General features: G+C 34.3%; 4 protein-coding genes across 10 annotated transcripts in view; 2 read left to right on the top strand and 2 right to left on the bottom strand.

Moving 5' to 3' along the window:
• Positions 1-2541: 2541 nt before the first annotated feature.
• Positions 2542-4819, bottom strand: LOC120635592 (protein asteroid). Its single transcript, XM_039906603.1, has one exon. The coding sequence runs from the start codon at positions 4718-4720 to the stop codon at positions 2552-2554; it is 2169 nt and encodes a 722-aa protein (XP_039762537.1). The 5' UTR covers positions 4721-4819; the 3' UTR covers positions 2542-2551.
• Positions 4820-9028: 4209 nt separating this feature from the next.
• LOC120635606 (la protein homolog) lies at positions 9029-15768 on the top strand. The gene is made up of 6 exons (XM_039906623.1): positions 9029-9400; positions 10257-10423; positions 10727-10987; positions 11808-11951; positions 12581-12692; positions 14524-15768. Exons 1-6 carry the CDS (start codon positions 9277-9279, stop codon positions 14856-14858), a joined length of 1143 nt encoding a protein of 380 aa, XP_039762557.1. The 5' UTR covers positions 9029-9276; the 3' UTR covers positions 14859-15768.
• Positions 15769-16352: 584 nt separating this feature from the next.
• On the top strand, positions 16353-17841 carry LOC120635598. Its single transcript, XM_039906612.1, has one exon. It carries the CDS (start codon positions 16480-16482, stop codon positions 17752-17754), a length of 1275 nt encoding a protein of 424 aa, XP_039762546.1. The 5' UTR covers positions 16353-16479; the 3' UTR covers positions 17755-17841.
• A 1366-nt stretch (positions 17842-19207) lies between these two features.
• LOC120637250 (GTPase-activating protein skywalker) overlaps positions 19208-25756 on the bottom strand; it is a 143070-nt gene continuing 136521 nt past the window's right edge. For all 7 annotated transcript variants that reach the window (XM_039908980.1, XM_039908983.1, XM_039908985.1 and 4 more), the window contains one exon: positions 19208-25687. In XM_039908980.1, the coding sequence (XP_039764914.1) occupies positions 25546-25687 (142 nt within the window). In that variant the 3' untranslated portion in view covers positions 19208-25545. The remainder of the gene's footprint in view (positions 25688-25756) is intronic.

Raw genomic sequence — 25756 nt, forward strand, 5'->3', positions numbered from 1 at the left:
TCTTAAGCTAAATCCATTTTACTTTGTCGATACAGAGTTTGATATGCAAAACCGTACTAAGGGTAAGCAAGTATTATTTTTACTTGCATAATCAGCAGCCATGACATGAATAATAAACAAAAAAAAATACTAAAACACAATAAATACAATTCTATGATAAATCCCCCGCTACCAAAAATAATCAAAAGATTTGTCCAACCTCTCACATAAAACTGTTAGGACTAAAAGTAGATTTTAGACTAACATAGAGGACTTAGATACAGTATGCTTTTTAAGATTTTGTTAAAAAGCATACTGTATCTAAGTCTTTAAGATTTTGTTACGTCGTCTTCTTCTTAAACTAAGAGCTAAGCTCTAGTTGGTATAGCTTTTTCCAACCTTCTCTATCCATGGCCTTCTCTATTACCTCTTTATAAGTCCCCAGCCCAAACTTTCGCTTTATTTGTCTCTCTAAAGCCAATCTTGGACCTCATCGTCCCCTCTTGTCTTTTCCCTCAATTATATCGTGATAAATTTATCATATTTTAATAGGTGGCCAATCATTACGTCTCAGAAATTCCGCAGACTTGAAAGTAGTTATGCGGTGTAACATGCGAATGTAGTGTCAAGTACCTTAGATATAGCTTGTTTTCCTGAGGCTATGGGACTAATGTAAATAGTGCATTCGCCCAAAAAAGTGTATTATTATGCGCGGTGCTGCATCGCTGGAAAGTAGCAGACCAATATTTGAGCAATTGAAGTTGCTCCGGCTTCTTGAAATTGGGCGCTTTGTGCAAAAGCGCCCGATTGGAGCAGTGGGACTGAAAAATGTTTGTGTGATGAACATGTATGTTTTTCAGTATGTGGGTGTTTATCTGTATATTATTCATAAAAAGTAAAAAGTATTTATATCATTCGTAAATGTATTTATCAGTCATCTCGGTACCCAACGCTACACTTTCTGTGGGGCTAGATGACGATGTGTGTATTTTCGTAGTATGAAAAGAAGCATATCTACCTTCCCAAAACTAAGTATTTTGATAAAATTGTGTTATGATGTGTATCAAAGTAAATAATACCTTACTATGAACCTTACTATATTAAATTATTAGCTATGAATGATTTTTAACTGAATTATTTAAATGGCTTTATGTGTACAAGTTGTATGATATGAAATAATATTTTGAATTAAAATTTAATCATCATCGTATCAAACCATTACCCGCCTACTACAGGGCACAGGTTTCCTCCCACAATGAGAAGGGGTTAAGGCCACAGTCCACCACGCTGGTCTTGCGCGGATTGGTGGACTTCCCACACCTTGGAGAACATTATGGGATCAGGTGTGCAGGTTTCCTTACGACATTTTACGCACATAACTTAGAAAAGTTAGAGGTGCTTGGATTCGAGCTATTCAATTGCATTCATATGAGAATACCTCATTTTCTTTTATATTAGGTTGTTATATATTATGGAACAAGTCACACTATAGGGGTTTGTGTATTCACCACGAGTGTATATATTTAGCGGAGGTCAACTAGAAAAGCAAACAAAAAACATTTTATAAAAAACTATATTTAACCTTCTTAATACAACAACATAAAATTAAGTAATAAAATCTCTTAATTACATTGTGTTACAAAGGAATCTCAAATAATAGTGTAAGTTTAAAACTGCTTCTCATAACTTTCCTACATAATCGATTCTTTTAAGATAAAAAAAGAAAACAGAAAAATAAAACTATAAATAATTAAGAAATAAGAACAGTCTTGAAAGTTTTTCAATTCAAACCTTAGTAACTACTAATCCTCAAATTTTGCTATGCATATTTTTATATGTACTTTCATTTTGAATGTGTACCAAATTGGCGATGCAATTCTAGACTAATGGGACTGTTTCTATCTTTTCTAACATGGAGCAACTTAATATGGAAACAATCTTTTCATTACTTTTTAAATTACTTGGTAAAGTAAGATTTTAGAATAGAAAAAAAGTGTTGCAATTGGAATAAAGAGAAAATTTAAACACTTTAAATGCTAAAAACTAATTAAATGATCGCTGACATTTAAAGGAGGTAAAAAAATAGATTATAGTTTTATTTAAAATTCACTTATATCACTGTAGTCTTCAGATTTTTTTTTTTATTTTTTCTATAAATATTATAGATTATAAAGAAATGTGACCATAGCTTAATTATTGTTAAATGAAAAGAATACATACTACCTGGTAAACACGACTCCTCCTAGTGCAGACTCCAGTAAAAGAAATTGCTTGACACTCACTGTCTCATCAACACTGGACCATTCAACTTAGAAAGCTGTAATTTTAAACTGAGGATCCCTTCACAAAGTATATACAAATTAAGCTAGATTTTTGAAAATTCCCCTCGGATAAGGATAATTATTTTGACTTTAGAGGTAACCTTTGGTTCATTTGACTTAGTATCTTTTGAAGCTCCCTTAACATCAGACAAAGCAATGCTATGGAGTTTTCTGGAGATGAGAAATTATCACCTCAAAAGAAGTCGGACAATGTTGAACATGACAACACACAGCCTAATGTGCAATGCAGTTCAGGACCACCTACAATGTCGTGACTGCCCTTCACAATTATCGCAGCGGCTCCTTTTTCTCTTATGTGACCATTGTATAGTTGATAATTTCATTTTTTCCAACAATTCACCATAAATTTTACAAATGCTTTTATAAAACATTATTACAGTATTAGCCCCTTTTATGTACTGCTCAAGGAATGCTGTAGGGTCTACTTGGTTTTCCAACTTCAAAGCAATATTATAAACAAAAGTACCATTATAACTTTTATAACAAACAGTACTCTCAAATGGTGATGTGCATAAAGTGTTCAAAGCGTTAATTTGCTGTAATGCACATTGAAATTGGGCAAATGAATGTATTTTTTTTGTGTCATAACTTTTAGGTTTTTTAATAATGCTGTCATCTATTTCAAAATGTTTTAAAAGTACACTTGCAGCTAAAAGACAATCTGTGTACTGTACTTTGTTCTTATTCAGAAAATTTTCACAAATTTCTATATTTTCATTGGCGTTTTGTCTTAATTCCCTAAGTTTACTTGTGTGCCTATTATTAAATTGAAAGTGATTTCGGGCAGTGCCAGTTTTTTCATCAATAATTTGCAGCATAATGTATGACATGATTAAACTGTGTACATGTGCAGCTGGCACACTACAATATTTAATCCACCAAAGAATTGATATCATAATGAGTTGAAAGTTCGACGGCAACCTCTCTATTGCAGTATAATCTAGATTCTGGAGTTCTATATTAAGAAAATGTTGAAAATATTGCTTCAACTGTGTATCTGAAAGTTGTTCATAGGGTATGTCAAGTGGTCTCTCAACAGAATAATCATTACCAACAGGTAATTTCCAATAGTGGTCATTTTCTCTACTATAATACAAAAAGTTGTCAAGGGAAAAATCTGTCAAAATATCAAAAGCATAACGTACAATTGGTAAAACACTGAGAAAAGAATCCTCATCAGTAAAATCTTCTGGTTGGGGATTGCAAATGTGTTTATGATGTGCATATAAATTTAAATATGTAGTTGGTATAAGATTGTTACGAATTTTGCAAGCAAGCCAATCAGGTAAATTCTTAAAATTAAGTGTAGAGGTATTCTTTGCCTGTTCTTCATCTTCATCAATAGCAGCACCTTCATTGCACTCATCATCATCATTCAAATCGTCACAGTCTTCAACATCAAAATAAGCACCTTCATCACCATCTTCAGGCATAATAAAATCATAGTTTTTGTCAAGATCAGACTGTAAACTGAAATATCTAATAGATTTACAATCACTACAATAATATCCGTCAATACTCTTTTTGATTATTGTTTTAACCTTATTTTTCTGATCTTTCTTAAGCCTCCCTAATATTTTAGAGATAGCAGAGTGTAATGTCTCATTTTGTAGCCAGTTGAATAAGGCTTGTATTTGTCGCTGTTCATCATTTTTCACACCCTTACTCTTAGGCAGCTTGAGTTGATTAAAAAATTTAGAAAAGACCTGTTTCTCCACATAATCATTCCCGAGCACAGTTGCTAATAATGGCAGAAGTTCCTCTTGCAGACCCTTAAAATGTTCACACAAATATTGTACTTTGTATAGCTTACATTCCATTACATGAACCCTTGAGCCATCCAGATCAATTTGCTTGGGTTTTTTATCTAACATATTAAAGGGGATGTAAAAGACATTGTATATGAAGAAATCAGAGTCATAACTCAGTACAGGGCAGTTGAGATGTCGAGCAAGCGCAGCAATTTCTTCGTCAGCTTCAAACTCGCATATTGTATAGGAGATTTTCAATTCAATGAGTATTTCTCTAAATACATCTCGAAGCATATAAGGGAAGATCTTGAGGTTTTTCTGTGTCACTGGATCCAGTTGAGAAGTACCTTTTAATTTGTTTCTAAGCCGGCTAAGCACCGTCTTCAATTTTCTAGTCTCGTGGCAACCATCAAAAATAACAAAAGGTGTCACGTTACATTTCCGCAGATTCTTGAAGAACTTCTTCGTCAGCAATGCAATATTGTCATAATCACCACCAAACGCCGGGAAAGACGTGTTCAGCGATACATACAACTGCGCACATAAACTGTGTCCGTCGATAACCAAGCTGGTGTCATGTAAATAGTAGTCTTTCAAGAACAAGTCTTGATGTCGGTTTATATAAGTTGTCAACCCTCGGACACCCATCTGGAAATTCTAAACACAATTCTATCGGCTTGAAATTTAATCAAAACTTTTTAGAATTGCGTATCGTACAAACTTTATTTATTATTATTATTAATTGTACTGACAGATGTCGTCATATTATTCATATTTTAAAGGTATTACTCTTTTTTTTTTTTTTTATTGTACGGCCATGGATTCAAGTCTTTTAAGGCCTTTCAAAAAATATTACATTTTAGCTTAAAACTAAGATAAGTTTAAATATTAAATTTTAGCTTAAAACTAAGTAACCATAATTTTCTTTGAAACATTATTTATAACATTATAGATTTTAAGGTCCCAGATTTCAGGTCTTCTACCACACTTATAGTTTGTTGGTATTTGTTTATTACTATTCGTCCATACAAAATTTATTTATTTATTTCCAACTTATTTACAGGAATTTTCCTAATGCACTAGCGTGAAACTAGATACTGATGCCTAACTCCATACTAAACTTTATCAGTGTAGCAAAATGTAGGCATTTGTTTCATTAGAAGCAGCTGCACTTAGAAACAGATCCTAAAGGAACTGCATAATAATTTTTAATGTTCCGTAATTAACTTAATTGTAAAAAGGGAACATTTATGGAATAACATTATTACGTTGGTCTGTGAAGCAATTTTGCTGTTTTTTTTATGAGAAAGGCTTCTGGCTCGTGATTAGTTGGAAAATGAAAGCGGAGCGGCTAGCTTCCAGGCAACTTTGTCATTAACATTATAAATCTAATACAAACTAAAGATGATTTTATAGTAGGCTAATAAACAAAAAGTGTCATAATTATATCATCCAGCATATCTCCATACAATGAAAACTCAAAAGCTAAATTATTCACTGACCAGTGTTGGAACAGCGTTAGGATACAGAACCGTTAGCTTGTTCTTTTTAATGACCATATTTTTATGAAAGTGTTTGCTGCAAATCTTTGAACTCTTTTTGGGTGTCCAATTAGTGCGACCTGTGGATTCAACCCATAGCAACAATAAATTATGGACCGTAGGAAAACTGGAACAAAATATTTTAAACATAATTTTTAATAATAGTTGGGAGATTCGTTTCTCCGCATAGTATAGTTTTAAGTTTACTTTTCTGTACATGAAAATGGTCAAAGACTATCTTAGATGGATTCTGAAATATTTCGAGGAGTATAAAAAAAAATTAGCTTTAGTCTTTACAACGTAGTGCTTGCATATTTGCTGGAGTCAACAAGTTTTTTTCTTACAGTTCCACCAAATACATTTTTTCTCTAATACATCAACATCGTATCATACATCCATGGAATTAAATTTATGATTATTGACACATGAAACTTGAAATTCTATAATTTTAATAAATTAAACTGTTGAATGTAGGCAATTTTCATGTTGAATGTAGGCAGCACTGCACTCTATTATACTTTAGGTTATGTATGATTAAAATTAGCATAAAACCTTATAAACGATCTATTTTCTATTGCAAATTGTGTTGTATATTATAGAAATATAATAAACGATAATTATTTATACTTTTAGCAAATCAAAAGTATTGTACTTACGAGTGGAACGACAAATCCGTAAATTTAAGTTCACTATCACTTTTACATCCTAAAACACTGCACCGAACCATGTTTTCGCAGAAATTCTTCACGTAAGCTGGTTATTAACAATATCAAATTAGTTAGGTCTGTATTTTTGTGCTCACAATCCGTTTATCTTTAATTTCTTACTAATAAAAGTATCTCTTACTAATAAAACGATGGCTAACTGTCAAACTTGTTTCGCAAAGTGCTTTGCTAATCCATGAAAAAACCGGCACGCGGTATGAGACAAAAGAACCTATCGCTTTATCTCGTTTATTTACAAGACGTATACATAAGTTGTTCTCTTACTTGTGTGAATGCGACGGATGCTATCCATTTGTCTATTTACTTCTCTGTCTACGACTCTATTCAAAACAGAACAAGGTGTAGTCCATTGAAAAGTTACGAGTACATTTGGGGTTGCGTTTTTTAGAGGACGATATTTTATTTTTTGATGTGTAGTGTCTTTGGTAAAATATTTTGATGGAAATACGTCCAGGACGTTATTTTTTGTATATAGATTGACTGTGATGGTTTGTGTGACGTAATGTTTATATCCTCATAGTTTAAAAAAACCCTTATCTGGAGTCTGGACTCCAGCTTACGTGCACTAGTCTATTGAAATGTTACATTTTTTTAGGCCTTACCTTGCGTTTTTTAGAGGACGCAATTTTTTTTTTTATTGGTAGGGTAAAGCTAAAACCAAGTTTGTGGGGTCGCCACCCTTGTCCCTAAATGTACGGCAACTAGTTGAAAAGGCCTATGAATTCAATACGCCAACTATCACGTGCTTTATCGACTACAGTAAAGCTTTCGATTGCGTTGATTGGAGCTGTTTATGGAGAGTGCTTACAGAATTAGGATTCCCAGAACATCTAATAGCGCTGCTCAAAAATCTTTATTGCAGCAGTGAAGGAGTTGTAAGGATAGATGAGATTACCTCTAAATCCATTAAATACTGTAAAGGAGTTTGTGCTTTCTCCCATTATGTTCAATAACTACGGGGAATACATTATGAGGCGAACTCTCGAAGGATGGGATGGTGGTGTCAGAATAGGTGGAGTAAAGTTGACCAACTTACGGTACGCTGATGACACAACTCTCCTAGCAGCATCTGAGACTGAGATGACATCTCAACTGGACAGGATGGAGCAAAAGAGCAATGCCTTGGGTCTTTTCATAAATAGATCCAAAACTAAAGCTATGGTGGTAGATCGTGCAGGAAGGTTGGAGCTCACTGGCTCCCTAAATCTCGAAATCGTGGAGAACTTTATTTACCTGGGTTCCAATATTAGTGCCACTGGTTCTTGTGAATTTGAAATTCGAAGGCAAATCGGATTGGCCACAAGCGCAATGTCACAGCTACATACTTAGAAAGACAGGAATATCTCAATCTAGACAAAAGTGCGTCTGGTCCGCGCACTTATTTTTCCTACATTTACGTATGCAGCTGAGACATGGACCATTAAAGCAGATGATAGACAACGTATTGACGCTTTTGAGATGTGGTGCTGGAGGAAAATGCTGCGAATCCCGTGGACGGCACACAGGACCAACGCATCGTTTTTGAGACAGCTTAAAATTACGAGAAGGCTATCAAACACCTGTCTTAAGAGGATTCTCGAGTACTTCGGTCACATTGCCAGAAGAGATGGAGACAATCTTGAAAAGATAGTGGTCACTGGCAAAGTGGAAGGAAAGAGACCTCGAGGACGTAGCCCGATTCGTTGGTCGGATCAAATCCGCTCTGCTCTCGACATCAAAGTGCATACTGCTTTAAACGTTGCTCAAAGCCGAGTCAAATGGCACAAAATCGTCCAAAAAGTTGTAAGTGGGAGGGGTCACGACCCTCAGCAAAGAGGAAGACCTCACAGCCGCCATTTTGAAAATAGGGGTTGAAATGGTTATTACGATATATCTCTTAAACTATTTATATGAGAAATTTTTTGTTTACATTTATTGTTGCAAATTAAATTCTCCAGTAATTTTATGTCGTAGAACTTCGTGCAAACCTACGAGCCAGCAGATTGCATTTGACCGCCACCTACGTTCCCTTTAATGTCTTTAACATCAGATATATCTTCTGTCACGATATGCCCCAAATATTTAGCGGCATTCAGCTTAATAGGGTTATTAAGCTAAATGCCGCTAAGTGTAACAGGAAATGTCATCCACAGCTTGTCCTTTACACTTAAACACAAGTAGCTCACTTTTCTTCCCATTAAAAACGAGGCCATGTGACGCAGTATAACACTCGGTCGTCCTCGGAGTCTATGCATTGATTGTACAGAGTTTGTTATTTATTCGCCGACTTGTGGGATTATTTCTTTGTAAAATATTAGTTCTTTACAGAAAGTTTGATATGATCTCTAGGATATGAAAACACTCCATCCTCATAACTCCGCTCCTCTAACTCAGCTGATACTCAGATTATCATGAAAGATAAACCTAAAATTAACCATATTATGTTTTTTATTTCAAGCAACATTACAGAATATTTTATTTGAGGAAGTAACCAAGAACCATATCCATTATTTATAAGATTTTAAAAAGCATCTTTTTCCTAAATAGATTTGTATCCCACATGATGATTAATGATGATGTAACGCGGTTTGATGTGGCAGATTCCCTATTATCCTTTAAGGTTGAAGTAAAATGTGGTATGCTTTGTATCCTCATTGGGTGTCTATGATAATAAAGATATAGAATGACCAGAAGTTACGAGACTTTCTCTTATCTCTATGCATCTAAATTCTTAACCAAGATGCCGGCTATCTCATGTGGTATTCAAAATTCGTTAAACACGTGTTAAATATTTATCGAAATAATTCTCTGATTTACATTTAAAGAGTGATTTTATCGCACCGTGTTCTATAATTGTAAAATTCCTCGGTGATAAATAGTGTACTGTTATACTTAATTAAAAGTAACTTGCGTCACTTAAAATACTTAGATCAGCACGCTACATAAATTCCAATCAATAATGACTGAAGAAAAGGAAGTGGTAACCGAAAATAACGGGCAAGAAAATAACGATAAAGAGAATGATACCGAGGAACTGACTGATTTGGAGAGCGGAATTATTCGCCAAGTAGAGTATTATTTCGGTGTGTAATGCGTGCACGACGTGTGCAGTTTGTTTTAGCAAATACAAATCATGAGCAAAATATGTTGCTTATTTTGCTTTAGCTTTAAAGTCCGATCCTACAGTTTTAGGTCGAATTAATTTGGATTTCCAGGGCCATTTATAGGAAGAGAGAAAAATTCTAGGTATCGTCTTATATGCGATAAAATTTACTTGTCCACCTGTCAAAGACGGACAACATTGAATTGGAGATTGAACCCTGTAATTAATACTACATGTACATTATTTGGATATTATATCCACCTGTGTGCCCTTGCTTGCAGAGTGATTTTTAAACTGGGAGGTGATAGTAATTTTTTTTCCTTTATCCATGAACAAACATGTCGCTTGCCAGGGCAGGTTACCACCTGCACGGCTCACATGAACAAGGAAATTAATATCCAAATTATATAATGTTAAATATTTTTCAGGGATAACCACCTTGTCCCTGTTGCAGTGCTTTGGCAGGTATAATCAGGGGATAAATTTTTTTACTCCATGTGCATAACATGCTTAACAATAGTGTAAAATATAATGTCTAAACGTTAAAAAAGTTAAACCTGCAACTGCTTTCAGTGTTGTTACTTAAAAATCAAAGTTATTAAAGAAGTAATCTTTGTTATTAGTTTGGACAATTTAAGTAACAAGCAAAATTGCATAAAATGGTTATTCAATAATAAACTATTAAATTAATAGTCATTTTTAAAAATAGTGTTAAATTGTATATTTTGTTTCATACGCTATTGAATATCTGTGGTAGAGTAGACTTGAGGAACCATACAATTATGGGTATCCCCCAAGTTGTATGGTGCGGTCATGATGAAATGTTTGCATTACAGGTGACCTCAATTTGCCAAGAGACAAGTTCTTGCGTGAACAGGTTAAGTTGGATGATGGATGGGTGCCCCTGGAGGTTCTTACCAGGTTCAACCGTCTTGCCAGACTGTCCACAGACATTGATATCATTGCCAATGCGATCAATAAGTCAACTACTGGGCTACTAGAGGTTTGTACTACTTTAGACAATTCTAGGTTCCACTGTTCCACTACTGGACAAAATATTTAATAAGTTTTTTATACAAACTCTCCCATTATTCAACACAATATATACCCCCAACCCACATCAACTCCCCATACCTGTTGTCCTCAAAGCTATGCAAAATAGAATTTTTAAACAACCCCTCATATGTAATAAACTTTTGTTCCCCCATTTAACCTCTTTGTAAGTCAAATTGATATGTAGCATGGCAGAATATTACTGACATATATATAGGATACACATATACATTAAAAATTGTATTTGTTATAGGTCTCTGATGATAACAAGAAAGTGCGTAGGAACCCTGAAATGGCAATACCAGAAATGAATGAGGAAAGGCGCAAAGAACTCACATCTAGGACAGTTTATGCCAAAGGTTTCCCTAAAGATGCTGCCCTTGATGACATACTCAAATACTTCAAACAATTTGAAGAAGTAGAGAATATAATCATGAGAAGGTATCTTGATAAGCAAACTAAAAAGAGACTTTTTAAAGGATCCATTTTTGCTACGTTTAAGACCAAAGAACAGGTATGTTTAACTTCCTTACAAATTCAGACTTTAATAACAGAGGAAATAATACATAAATAAACTACAAATCTCGACAGGGTTGTCACACTTTAAATACTCAAAAATTGTAATTTTATCTCCATTTCTTTTTTTGTTCACTGTTTACTGAAAGATAACTTATCAGCTTAGTGCATAATACATAAGAAAAATTACATATTTTTAAGTACTACTATATGTCTAGAAACCCTATAATATAGTAAATACTCATCATAGAATTTTTGCAGATTAGTATCATTTGAATTTTTTATGATCAATCATAAAATTGTTTACAGAACAAATAAGCTGGCTATTTTAAAAATATCTATAAATATTATATAAATACATATATCTAATATATTTATTTCAAGTATTCTTAAAAATAATGTCAGAATTTGAGAAAATTTTTGGTTGCTATTTGAAATTTTGTTCATGTATAGTGTGAGATTTTTTATCAATGTTTACTTATTTGATAATATGAAATGAATCTACAATTTGTATGGCACTGTTAGAGTGCTTTCTAGTGACTATTTCAATATTACTAGATACCATATAAGTATAGATTGAAAATCTGAAACACTGTGGACCATAAAAAAGGTTTTACATGAACAAACAGGGGACTTGCTAACATTGCTTATAGCAGCATTATTATAATATTCTTGACTTTATATTTTATAAAGTATATTCCTTAATGTAAAGTAGGTCATTAATGTAAGATAGCAAAGGTAATAATGCCCCTGTATCATTCTGTACTGTAAGTTGGAAATGGAATGGAAAGAGAGCAGAATATTTTTTGATGTTTCAGGCAGAAAAATTCCTAGGCACAAAAGATTTGAAATACAATGATGCAGATCTTCTGATACTTTGGCAAGATAACTATATGCAACAGAAACAGGAGGAATATGCGGTTAAGAAAGACAAGAAGGACAAAAAACATAAGGAAAAAGAGGTAATTGTGGCATCTAAAGGCTACCAATATTTTAATTTACCTGTTCAACTACAAAGTTCTTAATTTACATTTTTACAAAATAGTGGCCGTGCAAAAAACATGTTTGGTAACCAAAATATAACCGAAAAATGTTTCAATGGTAGAACCAACTACAGTTAAACATAAATTGAAAGAATCTTTGAGTTTAGATTTAAATATAAGCTTATTTAGTTCATACAACAAGCAAAATTTTGTTAGCATACCTGATGTTGTAGAAGATTTTCTCTCATAAAATAAAGTATTTAACACAGCTACATTACAATAGCTAGACTTGTGACACTGTGCAGTTATTTGCACTAACATTAATAATTATACACTGTATCTATTTCTCACTCATACAGGGTGCTGCTCTCGGCCGCACCTATATCGCCTACATTTTATCATAGCGTTAGTAGCGGCTTCGCTGTAGTGGTTCTTGTTGTAAATTGTGTCCCATATATGACGTTGTTAAACTACATTATCCCCAGCTTAAAGTTTTTACACTGTGTTCCAAACCTCAACAAATTATTTATTTATTGTAGAACCTATATCCCATTCATTATAGACTTCGATTTGGTGACTTAGCATTATGTTTTGTGGGTGATTCTCAGAAAAAAGAAAAGAAGGATGACTTCAAGTTGCCAACAGGCACAGTGCTACACTTCAACCAAGGACATGACAAGATGACTCGGGAAGATGTCAAAGAAGCTCTCACACCTTTAGGTAAAAGTCAATTTTATTTTCGTTTTGGAGAAAAAAAAATCAGGATTATAAAGTTAGTTGCTACATTTCGAAAATCCATCGTACAAAATTATATTAAAATGAAATAATAATAGCCTTTATTCAATGACTTTTCAAATTCATTTTGGCTTAAACACTACAGAGTTACTAAATCTATCATTTAATTATGTGATACTTATTTCTTAAAAAGAGAAGATCATAAAACTTTTAAACACAAGCGGGCTTAGTCAGGCTGTCCTCGGACCTCTAGAATTCTCCAGTGTGCTCTGTCTCTGGCTATTCTGCGCCATCCTTTTGGCAGGTCATCTTCCCATCTTTTTTGTGGTCCAATTTTTTTCCTCTTGCCATCTCTAGGGTATTAAGATATGATATCTTCAGTCCATTTATCTTTCGAGGATCTAACCACATGGCCAGTCCAGCGCCATTTTATCCTGTTAATCTTTCTGGAGACATCAGCTACTCCTGTGGCCTTCCTAATCGTAACACAAAATTATATTAGACAAGGAAAATTTGAACAAAATAAAACATGTGGGATGTGGATCATGTGGGATTCAAACTTGTCAAAGTCTTCTTTCTGTTCACTGCTTAGTTAATATTTTTGTTACCGCAGCAATTGTGGTTGATTTGCTGAAAATTTTTTGAAGATTTCATGTCACCAAAACTCTTAATCAGATCTATTTATTTATTTATTTATTTCATTAGATATACCAACGATACACTGTATTATCATTAATCATTTTGGATTATAGTTTATTGTCCAAGTACAGTTATCACTTAAAAACAATTAAATTAAGTTAACAGCAAAAATAGTAAAAATAAAAGAATATTAAACAAATGAAAATAATGATTCAAATAAAAAAAAAAAACTAAAACAATTTAAAAAATATAACTTTCAGTTTAATTTCGCCTTAAAGCTAATTAAAGTGTCATGAAAAATGACAATGTCAGGGTTTTGTAAGTTGTAAAAAGATTAGTCATTCGGTTAATAGGTGAGAATTGTCCTAGGTTATTGGAAAATTTAGGAGCGAAGGTTTTTGACTCTGGGTATCTCTGAATACGACGGGGAACATTGATACTTATCTGATAAAGCAGGTCAGGGGCATCCAAACTATTACAAACAATTTTATAGAGTCAAGAGGTCAGTCACTTGCCTACGTTTTTCCAGGGAATGGATTTTAAAGTGAGTTAGGCGAGTGAGTTAATCAGCTCTGTAGGGACAGGTTTTGTCTTGTCTTTAAAGGCCAGATACCTCGTAAAGGAACGTTGTACACGCTTTATTCTGTCAACATATGTTTTGTAGTGCGGTGCGGGTTCCATGCTAGGGCCTCATATTCGAGAATGTTGCGTACTAGCGCACTGTAAATCCCGGAGAGATACACTCCAGTTCTTTTGAAGTCTGCGGTGTTGCGCTTGATAAAACCTAGCAGTTTCCGAACTTTACAGACAATGTAATCTATAAGATCTTTAAAAGTGAGCTTACTGTCCATTATAATACCGAGACTTCTTCAAGCTCTTGGTTAATCATGAAGTACTTCGTATGTATTATGTATTTTTTTACGGATGAATTTAATGTGTGCACATTTGAGGCATTTAAAAACATTTTATTTTTAGTACACCATTCGTAAATGGAATAATGGAATCTAAATGAAATAATACCAAATTGATAACCTTTTTGGTTAAAAAAAGAAACACGTCAGGAATTTTCGCTCTGACGAGATATGTGTGAGACAGTCGAATTTGCTGAATTAGATTTTTTAATTGAACAAACTTAGAAGTTTAAAAGTTTTTTAAACTAAAATATATTTTTTTACAGGGGCTGACATCGCTTACATTGATTTCAAAGTGGGCGAGTCTGAAGGTTGGGTGCGCCTGGCTAAAGAGAACAGCGCAAAGGAGATAGGGGAAAAAATCATAGATGGTAAAATCAAAATTGGCGAATCCGAAGTAGTTTTCAGAATTTTGGAAGCTGAAGAGGAAACAACATACCTAGAGAAGACTGTCGAGGAAATGGCAAAGAGACGCAAGAATCAGAAACAGTTTAAACACAATAACAAAGGAAAGAACTTTAAAGGAAAACAAAGTAGAAAAAGAAAGCAGGATCAGTCTGACGATGCTCCACCAGCGAAAGTAAAGGCTGACAATAGTTAGTGTAACTTTAGTCTTCTAAGAAAGGTTGTCAACTCCTGACACTAGTATGCAAAATATACCATTAAACATGGTAACTATACTTTTTTGTTTAACTTTTAAGAAGGTATGAGGCACCTGCGTATTTTATCCTATCATAGTACAGAAAACAAAACTGCTCGTCACAGTAAATAACCAATTGTATTGATTATTTTCTTGTACCAGACCTAATATATAATATAGTATAATTACTCAATAAAATCTAGGGACACATGAAGATTTTTTTTGTTCTGACCTAATGTACGATTTTAGTCTTATATGATTATTTGAAAATCATTATATGATTTTTGCATATCTATTATAGATGCTTGTAGTATCCAATTATCCTCTCCCGTGCAAACGTTTTTTGTGGTTGTCTGTTTTTCTGCAAATTATAAATCTTGCAGGGATAAACCGCTTGACGGTTGAGCTAACGCCGCCACATTAAAAATAGTACCGAAAAATAGTTTTTTGGTAGATTTTTTACTATTAGTAAATCACTCATTTACAAAACAGAGAATTGTTCCAGCTTATTTGTGACTTGTATTTTTTGTATACCACATTGAAGGCAATCTTTTTAAACCTGTTTTAGTAGCATATTATTATTATTATATTGTGATGTTTAGCAAGAATTTTATTGCGGTTCCATGTGTCAGGAGCTTTTAATCTTTTTCCTTTTTCGTACTGTGTATAAGCGTACAAAAATAAATAGGACTTAGTCCTTCAAAGTTATTAATGTAAGCCACACTTCCTAACTTGTTGATAACTTGTGACTTTGGTACAGCAATAATTTAGTGTACAACTTAATAAGAAGAATTGTATGTTGTTAAATCAGCTAGACATTGTTGCTTTTGGTATAATCGTAAGATAAATAATTAAAAGTTTTATTTTACAATACATTTGTATCATTTTAAGAAACCTTAACGCACCTTCAAACGCAAACTTGCGATATATTCCACCTAAATGCCTGTTTGGTGTAGTTGTTGATTTGTACAAAACGCGAGGTCCTGCCAAGGATTCTATTTATTTATTGATTTTCTTTTTTATACATTTTATTTGTACACCAAAAAAAGAAAAAAAACAATGGACACAAGGGGAAACTTAAAAAATCGGATACAAAAGGCGGCCTTATCGCTTAGTAGCGATCTCTTCCAGACAGAGGCAGTTAGGCAGGCGAATGAGACTGAATCTGGCAAAACTTCTTTGTCTCATTGGTTATAGCAAACCTATAGTCAAGTTGCCTACAGAAAGCTATTTCAGTCACGGTAAACGATGAAAATGGACAATCAGTCCGAGGAATCAAAGGCCAGACCAGCACATAAAAAAATTACCTGAGTACCTACATTGGCTGTCACCACAGATTAATGATGACCACATTAATCTGTGGTTAGAAGTTATTTGTTGTTCAGAGGTTGTATAATAATGCTCTGTGGTTTGTTCATGAATCATGATTATTTATTTAGGTACTGGTCAGTGGTCTGTCATTTTGTTGATTATGTTAGGTTGAAAGAAAAATGAAAATATTTGTTGATTATTTTTATCACACAAAAGGCTTTAAATATTGTCGTTAAATTCATAACTTATTACAAAACATTTCATTCATATAATGAAACCAAAAATAGAGAACAGTGAAAATAAAGACGATACAGTGACGGGTGATGTTATAGGTGACACGGCGTACAGTGAAAGATTTGTCCTAAAGTTGCTACTAAAATTTGCGAACTTGGACACACTGAAAGATGAAATACAAGAGAAATCGTTCGAAGAAGACCTATGCACGCTTTGGGACATGACTGCTGAGCGAGACGTTGTGCTATTTCTACAAAAGCACGATGTTTTGAACTTGCTTAGTTTCGCTTGGCCGGTTATCGAATCGCCTCGAATTGTTGAAGTTCTGATAGGAATAATTGGAAATATGTGTTGTCAAAGAGAAGCGGCGGAGTCGCTTTTGAAAATGAATAGTTTTCTTACCATGCTACTAGAGTACGCGAAATCTGAGGATAGCCTTACCATCATACAACTCCTACGACTAATAAACTCCAGTTTATTCCTGTCCGACGATAACATATCAATCTGGATCGATATGTTTATCAATGTGGGATATTCGAATGCTCTGTACTTCATACTCAAGAACTCTTCAAATAAAGAATTGCTATTAACAGGATTGGAAAATTTTAACACAATATGCTCATACTGTAACACTGGTAGGAACAGAACAAAATTTTTCGGTCATTTTGTTGGTTCAGAAGCCATTGTGTCGTTAGTGGCAGCTTTCACAGAGATCACAGTCAAACAAAAAGATTGTTGTGATAGAGATCAATTAGAACGAGTATTAATAATAAGTTTGCAAATCACTCTGAATTTAGTTGGTTTTGATAAATCGTATGAAGTACTCAGTGATAATAAGCCAGATGTTGGAATTATTATTGCTATTGTTTTTTCTTATTATGAAAACAAGTTTGTTAATCAGAAAGAAATTGATATGGATTTAATTGATATTATAGATTCTGCATATACAATAGTAAGGGAGTTACAGATTGGGGAGTTATGCGATTATGAACAGTATTGTCTACAGAGCTACAGTATGTGGAAAACATTAAGTTCGATCGCTACATTTGACCAAAACGGAGGTTCAAGTTTTGAAAATGATGATAAAGAAGAACTCCAGGAATTTTCAAAGAAAATGAAAACCTCACTGAGCATACTTATATTCAATTACCTAGAAAACTGTTCCGATGACAATTTACTGAAAGCTCTAGACTTAATTGACTCAAATTATGAAGATATGTTAAGTTTAGTTAATGATAAATTGTTGGTGAAAGCAGTGTCAGATAGGGCTTCAAATTATAGGACTAGGTTGAAGGAGACTGAAAACTGTTGAAATATCTGTTTTTTATATGATTTATATTATAGCCAAGATATAACTTGGCTTTAGGTTTTGTACAGTATGTATATATATAGTTGTGTGGAAGAGATTGCTATGTATTAATAAGGCTACGAAAATGTTTTATTTACTGGGCTTCTTATACTGTAAAATAAAAGTGGATTCATTCATACCTATATCTTATATCTTCTGGGTTGTATTATTGTAGGCCTAGACTAAATCACACTTATTACCTTGAATTGATTTAATTTGGAATTATTTGCTGATGATTAAATTGTCAATGTAACTTAGTATGAATACTTTATTTACAAAATTATAGCTTCGCCAGGAACTATAGTTATGTATGAAATTATAAAATGCAAAATTAATTTATTTCAAGTGGGCCCTTATGAAACATTTAGTCTGTCTGTTTGTAGTGACTCTACCACCGGTTTGGATGGCAGATTTTACTGAGAAAAAGCCAGCAAGAAACCCAGCAGTTGCTCTTTTCCAACATCAACTATTTACATTTTAACATTAATTTTTCTATCTTGTGAGAGATGAAAGCGGAGCTGGAAACTTCCAAGCAACCTTGTCATTAAAGAAATTCATCAATTGTATAGTAACCTTGCTGTAATAAATGTGTTCTGCTGTTATAATTAAGGTCCTAGAGCATATTTTATTTTAATTATATTGAACAATCTTTATTTTAGGGATGCCATGTTATTTGATGATATTTGAAGAAGCGGTGATAGCTCAGTGGGTGGGACTTAGACTTAACTTTCGGGAGGCCGAGTTCGAATCCTCACGCAGGCACCTTCTACTTGAGTAAGTTATGTAGGTTTTAAGCAATTAAATTATAACTTGCTTCTACGGTGAAGGAAAGAAACGAGTCCACCAATCCGCATTGCACTAGCATGGTGGACTGCATCCTTAACTGCTTCTCATTGTGGAAGGTGACCAGTGCCCTGTAGTATGATGAGCATGATGAAGGTATTTAATATACAACTGACCTTTCAAATTCAAAAATATAGTGCTTTGAGCGATGGTACTTATTTCATAGGCCTATTCTGCATCAGTGACTTTGAAATAACATTAAAAACTGCTAAGTTTCTAACATAGTACTGATAAGGAATAGACCTGCTGCTAAATCCATACCCTTTATGACTCCCAAAGGAGTCTATTACTGCAGACTAGGATGTTAGCGGGCAAATATGTTTGGGATATCTATTTGTTTCGGTCAAACTAAGTCGCTTGGCGGCAAATCTTTTTTGGAAGGGTAACTAGCCTCGGCCAAAGCCTTCCACCAGCCCGGGAAAAATTCTGCAATTATAAATTCTCAATAAGCCAATGCCGGTAATCGAACCAAGAACCCACTTATAAGACCCTTGCGTACAACGCCGCGCCATATCGAGACTTGAAACTCTAAAAGATAAACCTTAAATCACGAAATTAATAATCAAACCAGAGGCTTCCCATTCGCTCAAACCAGAGCTCTTTGCTGCAGCCAATGGTCTTCCAATCCACATTATCGGAGTTATTGATAAAGATAATGATTATATCAAAAAGCATGGCATATCTTGTGTTTTATGTTTTTATCATAGAAAACTATGATATAAAAAAATAACACTGTATCTACTTATTTATTTCTTTACAAAGTTAAAAACGTTTATAGACCAAAATCGTCATATTTTCGATGTAATTTTCTCGCAGCAAACATTATTTACCACATTCCATGGATATTTATAAAGGATCAAAATAAATAAGACTACAATATGTATATGGGATTATATATTTTTTGTAGACATAATAAAGCAACATTTACATTACATTATTTAAACGAGTTTTACACCGTCGCTCGGGCGGCGGACAAAAACTATTCGAATGTAACAGTACATTAACAAAACAAGCATCCCGCATGCACTCAAGCGTGCATATACGCATATGCACAACACAGCACGCACACGCGTCGCATATGATCCTCACATAAAAAAAAAACTTACACCACAAATACTGAAAGGGAGAACAGATATATTGAAAGGTGCTGCGCAATCGTTACTCATTAGAAATTTAAATCGTGAAATTGTTTTTTCTTAAATTTAACTTAAAATTTTTATTTATTTATGTAGGCATTACTTTATTTCAGGCAACCATATAATAGTAATTTTTGTAAATTTTGCAAAAACCGTTGCTTCAGAAAGCTTCGCGTTTACCAATAATCGATTTTAATCGGATTTTTTTCACAATCTTTGTTTTCAAGCATTGAAACACTAACACTCCCCAGAAACCGTATACTGATAAAAAAGGCATATACTAATTTCGGCAACAGCGACATGAGAGCTGTGGCTTCGCGGTTGCCAGAGAGTCGCAGATCCAAATCTCGGTTCTGATTTTTGTTCAAAAATTCATTAAATTTGAATTTATAAAAATAATATAAACCTGAATCTAATTGAATTTCCTTTAAACCTTAATTTATTCTACACTTAGAGCCAGCGCTCTCGAAATACTCGTAACACTACAAAATTTTTATTAAAACAAACATTGCAGCAATGTTAGAATATATTGTGCAACAATATTGCAGAACACTTTCTGTTCTAACTAATTATAGTGTCCCCGCACACGGGCCACCGGCCACAGCCACACAACGCCGCCACCGGTTTATTTTCTGTAGTTTTCATACATTACATATGGACTCGGAGGCGGCGTTTTGTAGTTGTGGCCGGTGGCCCGTGTGCGGGGACACTTAGGTCGTATCTTTCACGCAACACCTTACTGCTATATATATATATATATATATTTTTAACATTAAATGTACTTAAACACTAACTAACCACGAGCGTATGCGCCCCGAGGCGGAGCGAAAGTCGCACATTTAAATATCAATTCGTAAACATTTAGATATTATATCCGATAAAGAATAAAAACAGAATAAAGACTAGACTTTACACTGATCAACGATTAAACTGCTAACGGGTTCTTTAACCCGATACTCTGAGGTACTGAAATCGCAACTAACCGTGACACTAGGTAAATTAAACTCAAGTATGAAACCTGTCAAATTGACGTCATAGGTCTCGGTTGCGATCTGAGTGTCACAGAGAACAAGGGCACAGCAACAACGCTAGCGCCCTTGCGGTCTGCACGCAAGCATTGTGACTGGCAACACAGGCTCCTTTTGACGTTAAAATATTTTCTTTAATTCTCACGCAATAATGGCAATACTCACTTATTTTTGGCATAAAAGATTAATGACTCCTTGTTAAAACTAATTAGTTGCCGGTAGATCGCATCAAAACAATCACAACATTGTTCTACTACCCTCAACTAAAAAATAAAGTTAACGTAAGAAAATGTACTTGAAAAAACAGTAACATAAAAATAGAAGCTATAAAACAGGTGAACTTACTATGCCCGATACTTTTAACATATAATTTAATAGGCATTCAAGTATCAGCTATACCAAAAACCAATGATATTAGCCACAAAGATTCGTGTGTTGGCAGCGTGACTCAAACAACTGAGCGAACAAATAATATTAGAGTTACCCTAAAACGTAACATGTGACCGTTCCGGACCACTGTCCACAGGCAATTCAATAATATACATAATAAATATGAGACGGAGGGTACGCGATCAGGGTGCCTAGTGCGAGACCTACGTGCCTTTGCTTAGTCGATAGAAGTTTTCTACGATTCATATGGAATCAAAACTGTATGTCACTAGATGGCGCTGTTTCGATAACATATAAATAGTTAACACTCACTCGTTCGAATAAGTAAACGAAGGTAGAAAATCTCACATTAAGCATTCAGGACATTTTGTTAATCATGTCTGTTTGCTCTGACCTTTAAAGTTCACGTGTCTTCGAACCCTAACAGTGTATCCCCCGACTTATTCCACCCTACCTACTTAATAAATTATATAAATAATCTGAATTTAAAAACAAGTCTTAGGTCTTCATAACATAATATGTCGCATGTAGTACCGTGTCGAATACTGTGCCTAAATAAGTGTCAAATAAACGAACGTCCCACGTCGTCAGCGTAAATCTGTTATTTTGACACAGGCGGCCAAAAGTCATTCTTTGACGACTCCATAAAAAATTGGCAGATTAACGTTGCGGAGCTGTCACATCTGTGAAACTGAAAATATTAAACCAAGGGCTAAACCTATCTTCGTTTTAGGTGTATCTGGGTGTCTTAAATGGCCAATGCAGCTTCGCCTTTTCAATGCTATTGAATTGTATTGCTTTATTTTCAAGGTATTTATCTCTATGACATTGAAATCGTATAAAACTTGTACCTTACTGCAATTTGTAACGTCGAACTAGACAGCTCTGGTATGCAATTGCCAAATTTCACGTCACAAATCATCACGAGGTATTCGAGGGTCACGAGGAAAAAAAAGCTCATCTAAAAATATAAAATTATCAGCTTTATATTATTTGTATGTACATAACATATAAAAAAATCATTGGTAAGTTTTTTATAAGCAATCAAATTCCATTAATTTAGAAGACGACCCTCAAAATAACATTGAGACGAAAAGAAAACAGAAAACCAGATATTATTATCACGGCATAGTTTTTGTTTTGAGCTACTTCGGTCTCTACACAAATATTATTTATCAATTATAATACACGAAAATAATAAAGTAGACAAAAAATAAACATATTATATTAAGGTTCAAACAATTTCTACTCAGTGAAGTCTTATATTAAAAAAAACAATAATTAGAATGTACAGAGACCTTTAAAAATAAATATTTACAAGAGTAGCCAAAACGATGCATCAAATAAAATGAACGCAAGTACAATTTCCAAAATGACTATTAGAAAATGTAGGAATAATTTCAGTGTGAAAACCTTCGATCAATAATATAACAGGCTTACTATAATAGACTGTGCTGTCAGTTGTCGAAGTGTCCCGTGAAAATTAAGTTTTCACTCACCTATTAGGAGTCTATTTGTAATAAGCCTTTACGTTGTGTCTGTCTTAACGTCCGAGAAAGAAACGCGGTCGAGTCCTCCCACCATATAATACTCTATAATTATAAATTCTCAAATTGCTCCGGCAGGGGATTGAACCCGAGACTAATAAAACAACTAAATATCTCTAAAAGAACCACACTTTGTCTGATTGATTTTGTATGGGATCGCATATCTAGGACATTATTGATCAAAGGTGTAAAACTTAATACAGTATGAGTTTTTGATACGCGCGTGGTATCGTATGTTTCAAAAAATTTTTTGTATCGAAAAGGGGTGTCATTCTATGGTATGTTTACAAATTAAGATTATTTGAAATGTTCCTGTGTCAAAAATTCACACTGTATATTTATCTCTGTCGCACGCTTACAAATGTATCGCTGTCTCCCTCTAATATAGGAAGTGTGACCTTGAATTAGTGAAAAAAAACTTGACTGTATATTTCGATACTATCAAATTAATGAAAAACATAATTTTAAGTAAAAAAAAACCATTCCACTAGTGGTTTTCTGCGCATTTATATTTTCGATATACATTCATAATATTGAATTTGACAGATACATATTTATTTATTAAACGTGTAAATACTCATTAAGAATACCATAGTAAACTTACAATGTTAAAGTTGGCGACACGAAAGTTGGAAAAGTGCAATGACAACCCGGATAAAGCGCAGCACACAATAAAGTGTAACTCAACAATATTGTACAGGGAATTGTCATTTCCATAGATAATTTGCGAGGAGTGTACAAACGCCGTTGTCAAATTATGAGTATTACGCGGAGTCGATCGGTTGGCAATTCGTCAGAAAAGTTACACAGTACGGCAGCTGGTCTTTGATTCTGTGACGTCAAATTGATTCCTCTACATACAGCAACAATGAAAAACAAAGTCTCATGCACAGTTTTAACTTTTGCGACATAAACTATGTTTTTGTTATGGAGCAATATTTCATAGATAATGCCGTTCCATCCGGCATTGTTTTCAAATGGTCCATTTTTGGCACATTTCGTCAATCCTTCTGATTTGTGGGATTGCCGCGAAGACAAATCAGGTAATTGCCTTCATTCATAATAATTTGTAAAATAATACTAGTTGACCCATGGAACAGCAGAATCTATTTATTGCTGGCGAAAAAAATGGCACTGGCTGCCAGTGACGTGAGACGTTTTTTAAAATTGGAAAAAACAGAACTGGTTTTGTTATGTGTTAGTGAATGCAAATATGATTATTTATGGCTTAAAAGCTCAACTTCAGGGTATATTGATGTCGCCACTTTATACAATTCGTAACGATTGTCGAGCAGGCAGTGTATATAAAAGGGAGTCATCCCACTTAGTTTTAAAACTGCTTAAATCAATGCCACAGAGTAAATATAGTTTTATTTTAACCGCGATATAATATGTAATGAATTGATATTTTTTTTTGTGAATATAAAATTTTATCATAATATTTTTACTCTATAACTTCAATAATAACCTGTAGACAAATGTTTGGTTAACACGATTTTGATAGACAAATCTGTTAATTTGCACGCAGTTATGAATTTATTAGATTTATCTTCGACACAACTAGTTTAAGACGATATGTATTACCGTTGCGATATGCTTCGACCGATTCCAATCTGCACAAAACTCAACACAATCATTTCAGAGGCGGTTTATACTACTTATATATTTTAACTGCCAGACGAAATTGTGCGTAAAAGCGTTACGAATATTAAATAGTTGCATAGACAATTTCTTCGGACAGCAAAAACATACAGAATCAAGTATCACCAAACATTCGTCCACAGATAAACTACAATAAACATCTTTGGTACATTTTGTGAGCAAAGACAAGTGATAACGGTTTGAGTACACATTTAAAGACAAGCCTAAAGCGATAGAGTACACTAAACGATACCGAATACTGTCGTTGCCATTAATTTTGAACCTTGCGTTCATCGAATCCCATTTCCCTCTCAACGTTTCACGTAGCCAAGTTTTTGACCCTTCACTGGAATGTTCTCGGCACGACAAACTACTCAATCCACGGCTAGGCCCACAAATATTGCTTCACGTAAGCGTATTAATCCGAGAGTAGATACTACACGACACATCCATTTGTACTTAACACACAGACAACTATATATAGATTAAATATTAATAGAAACAACCTAATTTCCCCGGTTCGTTGTCTTGAACGGACAGGCGTGTTAACTGTTAACGTTTAGCTACGGGGGTCACACGTAGAATAAATATAGGAATACATCTACACAGTCTGTTGAGACGGCAAGTATTGAAATATCGCACGTCCCCTCCACGACATAACATAGAAATACTATTAAAATCCACGCACATATATCTAAGAGATATACAATTTATAAACGCTTTGTAATAAACTACAAAGATTCTTTAGATTTTTGCGGATGTAAATCGCAAAACGACCTTGCGCATAACGGCCTAGTCCAGACACCCGTACAAATTGTACACTAGCAACACTTCTTGTCGAAACGGTGCATGCTGTTAAAGGTCATGAATGTATGACGTAAGATCGAATATCGCGTGCACTGTTCCGAAAGCGAAATGAAGTTTTGCTAAGCGTATCGTAGTCAGTGAATCCGCCCGAACCGAAACCGAGGTTTGATTTATTATAATACTTTCTTTATATTAGAATCGTTGCACTAGATTAGACTAATTTGTTCGTTACGCAAAGATTCGGGTGATTTCACTGGTGGGAGGCGAAATATCAAGTATCGACATCGGGGAGCGGTAAAATCACGCGAGATTTCACTCCGTAGCGTACGAGCGGCCGCGTATCGAATATCGATGACGAGAGGTCTAGGCACCGGAAAAGCCGTAAACTTCGAGCACACGTATTTCAAAATCGCCGCTGGGACAAAGGGGCGGGTTATTGAAGGTAGAGCAGCGGTCCGTCTTGCCGAACCGGATGTTCTCGTCCATCCATATTGCCTGACCCTCTCTGCAATGATTAATTAACAATAATTAATAAGTGTTCACCAATCCACACTAGGCCAGCGTGGTGGACTGC

This window comes from Pararge aegeria, chromosome 3 (assembly GCF_905163445.1).
Source record: "Pararge aegeria chromosome 3, ilParAegt1.1, whole genome shotgun sequence".
Taxonomy (NCBI): domain Eukaryota; kingdom Metazoa; phylum Arthropoda; class Insecta; order Lepidoptera; family Nymphalidae; genus Pararge; species Pararge aegeria.

Bases quoted from the DNA above. Each gene is read 5' to 3' on its own strand.
- LOC120635598 (XM_039906612.1), top strand. From the start codon at position 16,480: ATGAAACCAAAAATAGAGAACAGTGAAAATAAAGACGATACAGTGACG.
- LOC120635592 (XM_039906603.1), bottom strand. From the start codon at position 4,720: ATGGGTGTCCGAGGGTTGACAACTTATATAAACCGACATCAAGACTTG.
- LOC120635606 (XM_039906623.1), top strand. From the start codon at position 9,277: ATGACTGAAGAAAAGGAAGTGGTAACCGAAAATAACGGGCAAGAAAAT. The intron at 10,424-10,726 runs GTTTGTACTACT...TATTTGTTATAG, and splicing joins CAACTACTGGGCTACTAGAG to GTCTCTGATGATAACAAGAA. The intron at 11,952-12,580 runs GTAATTGTGGCA...GGTGATTCTCAG, and splicing joins AAAAACATAAGGAAAAAGAG to AAAAAAGAAAAGAAGGATGA.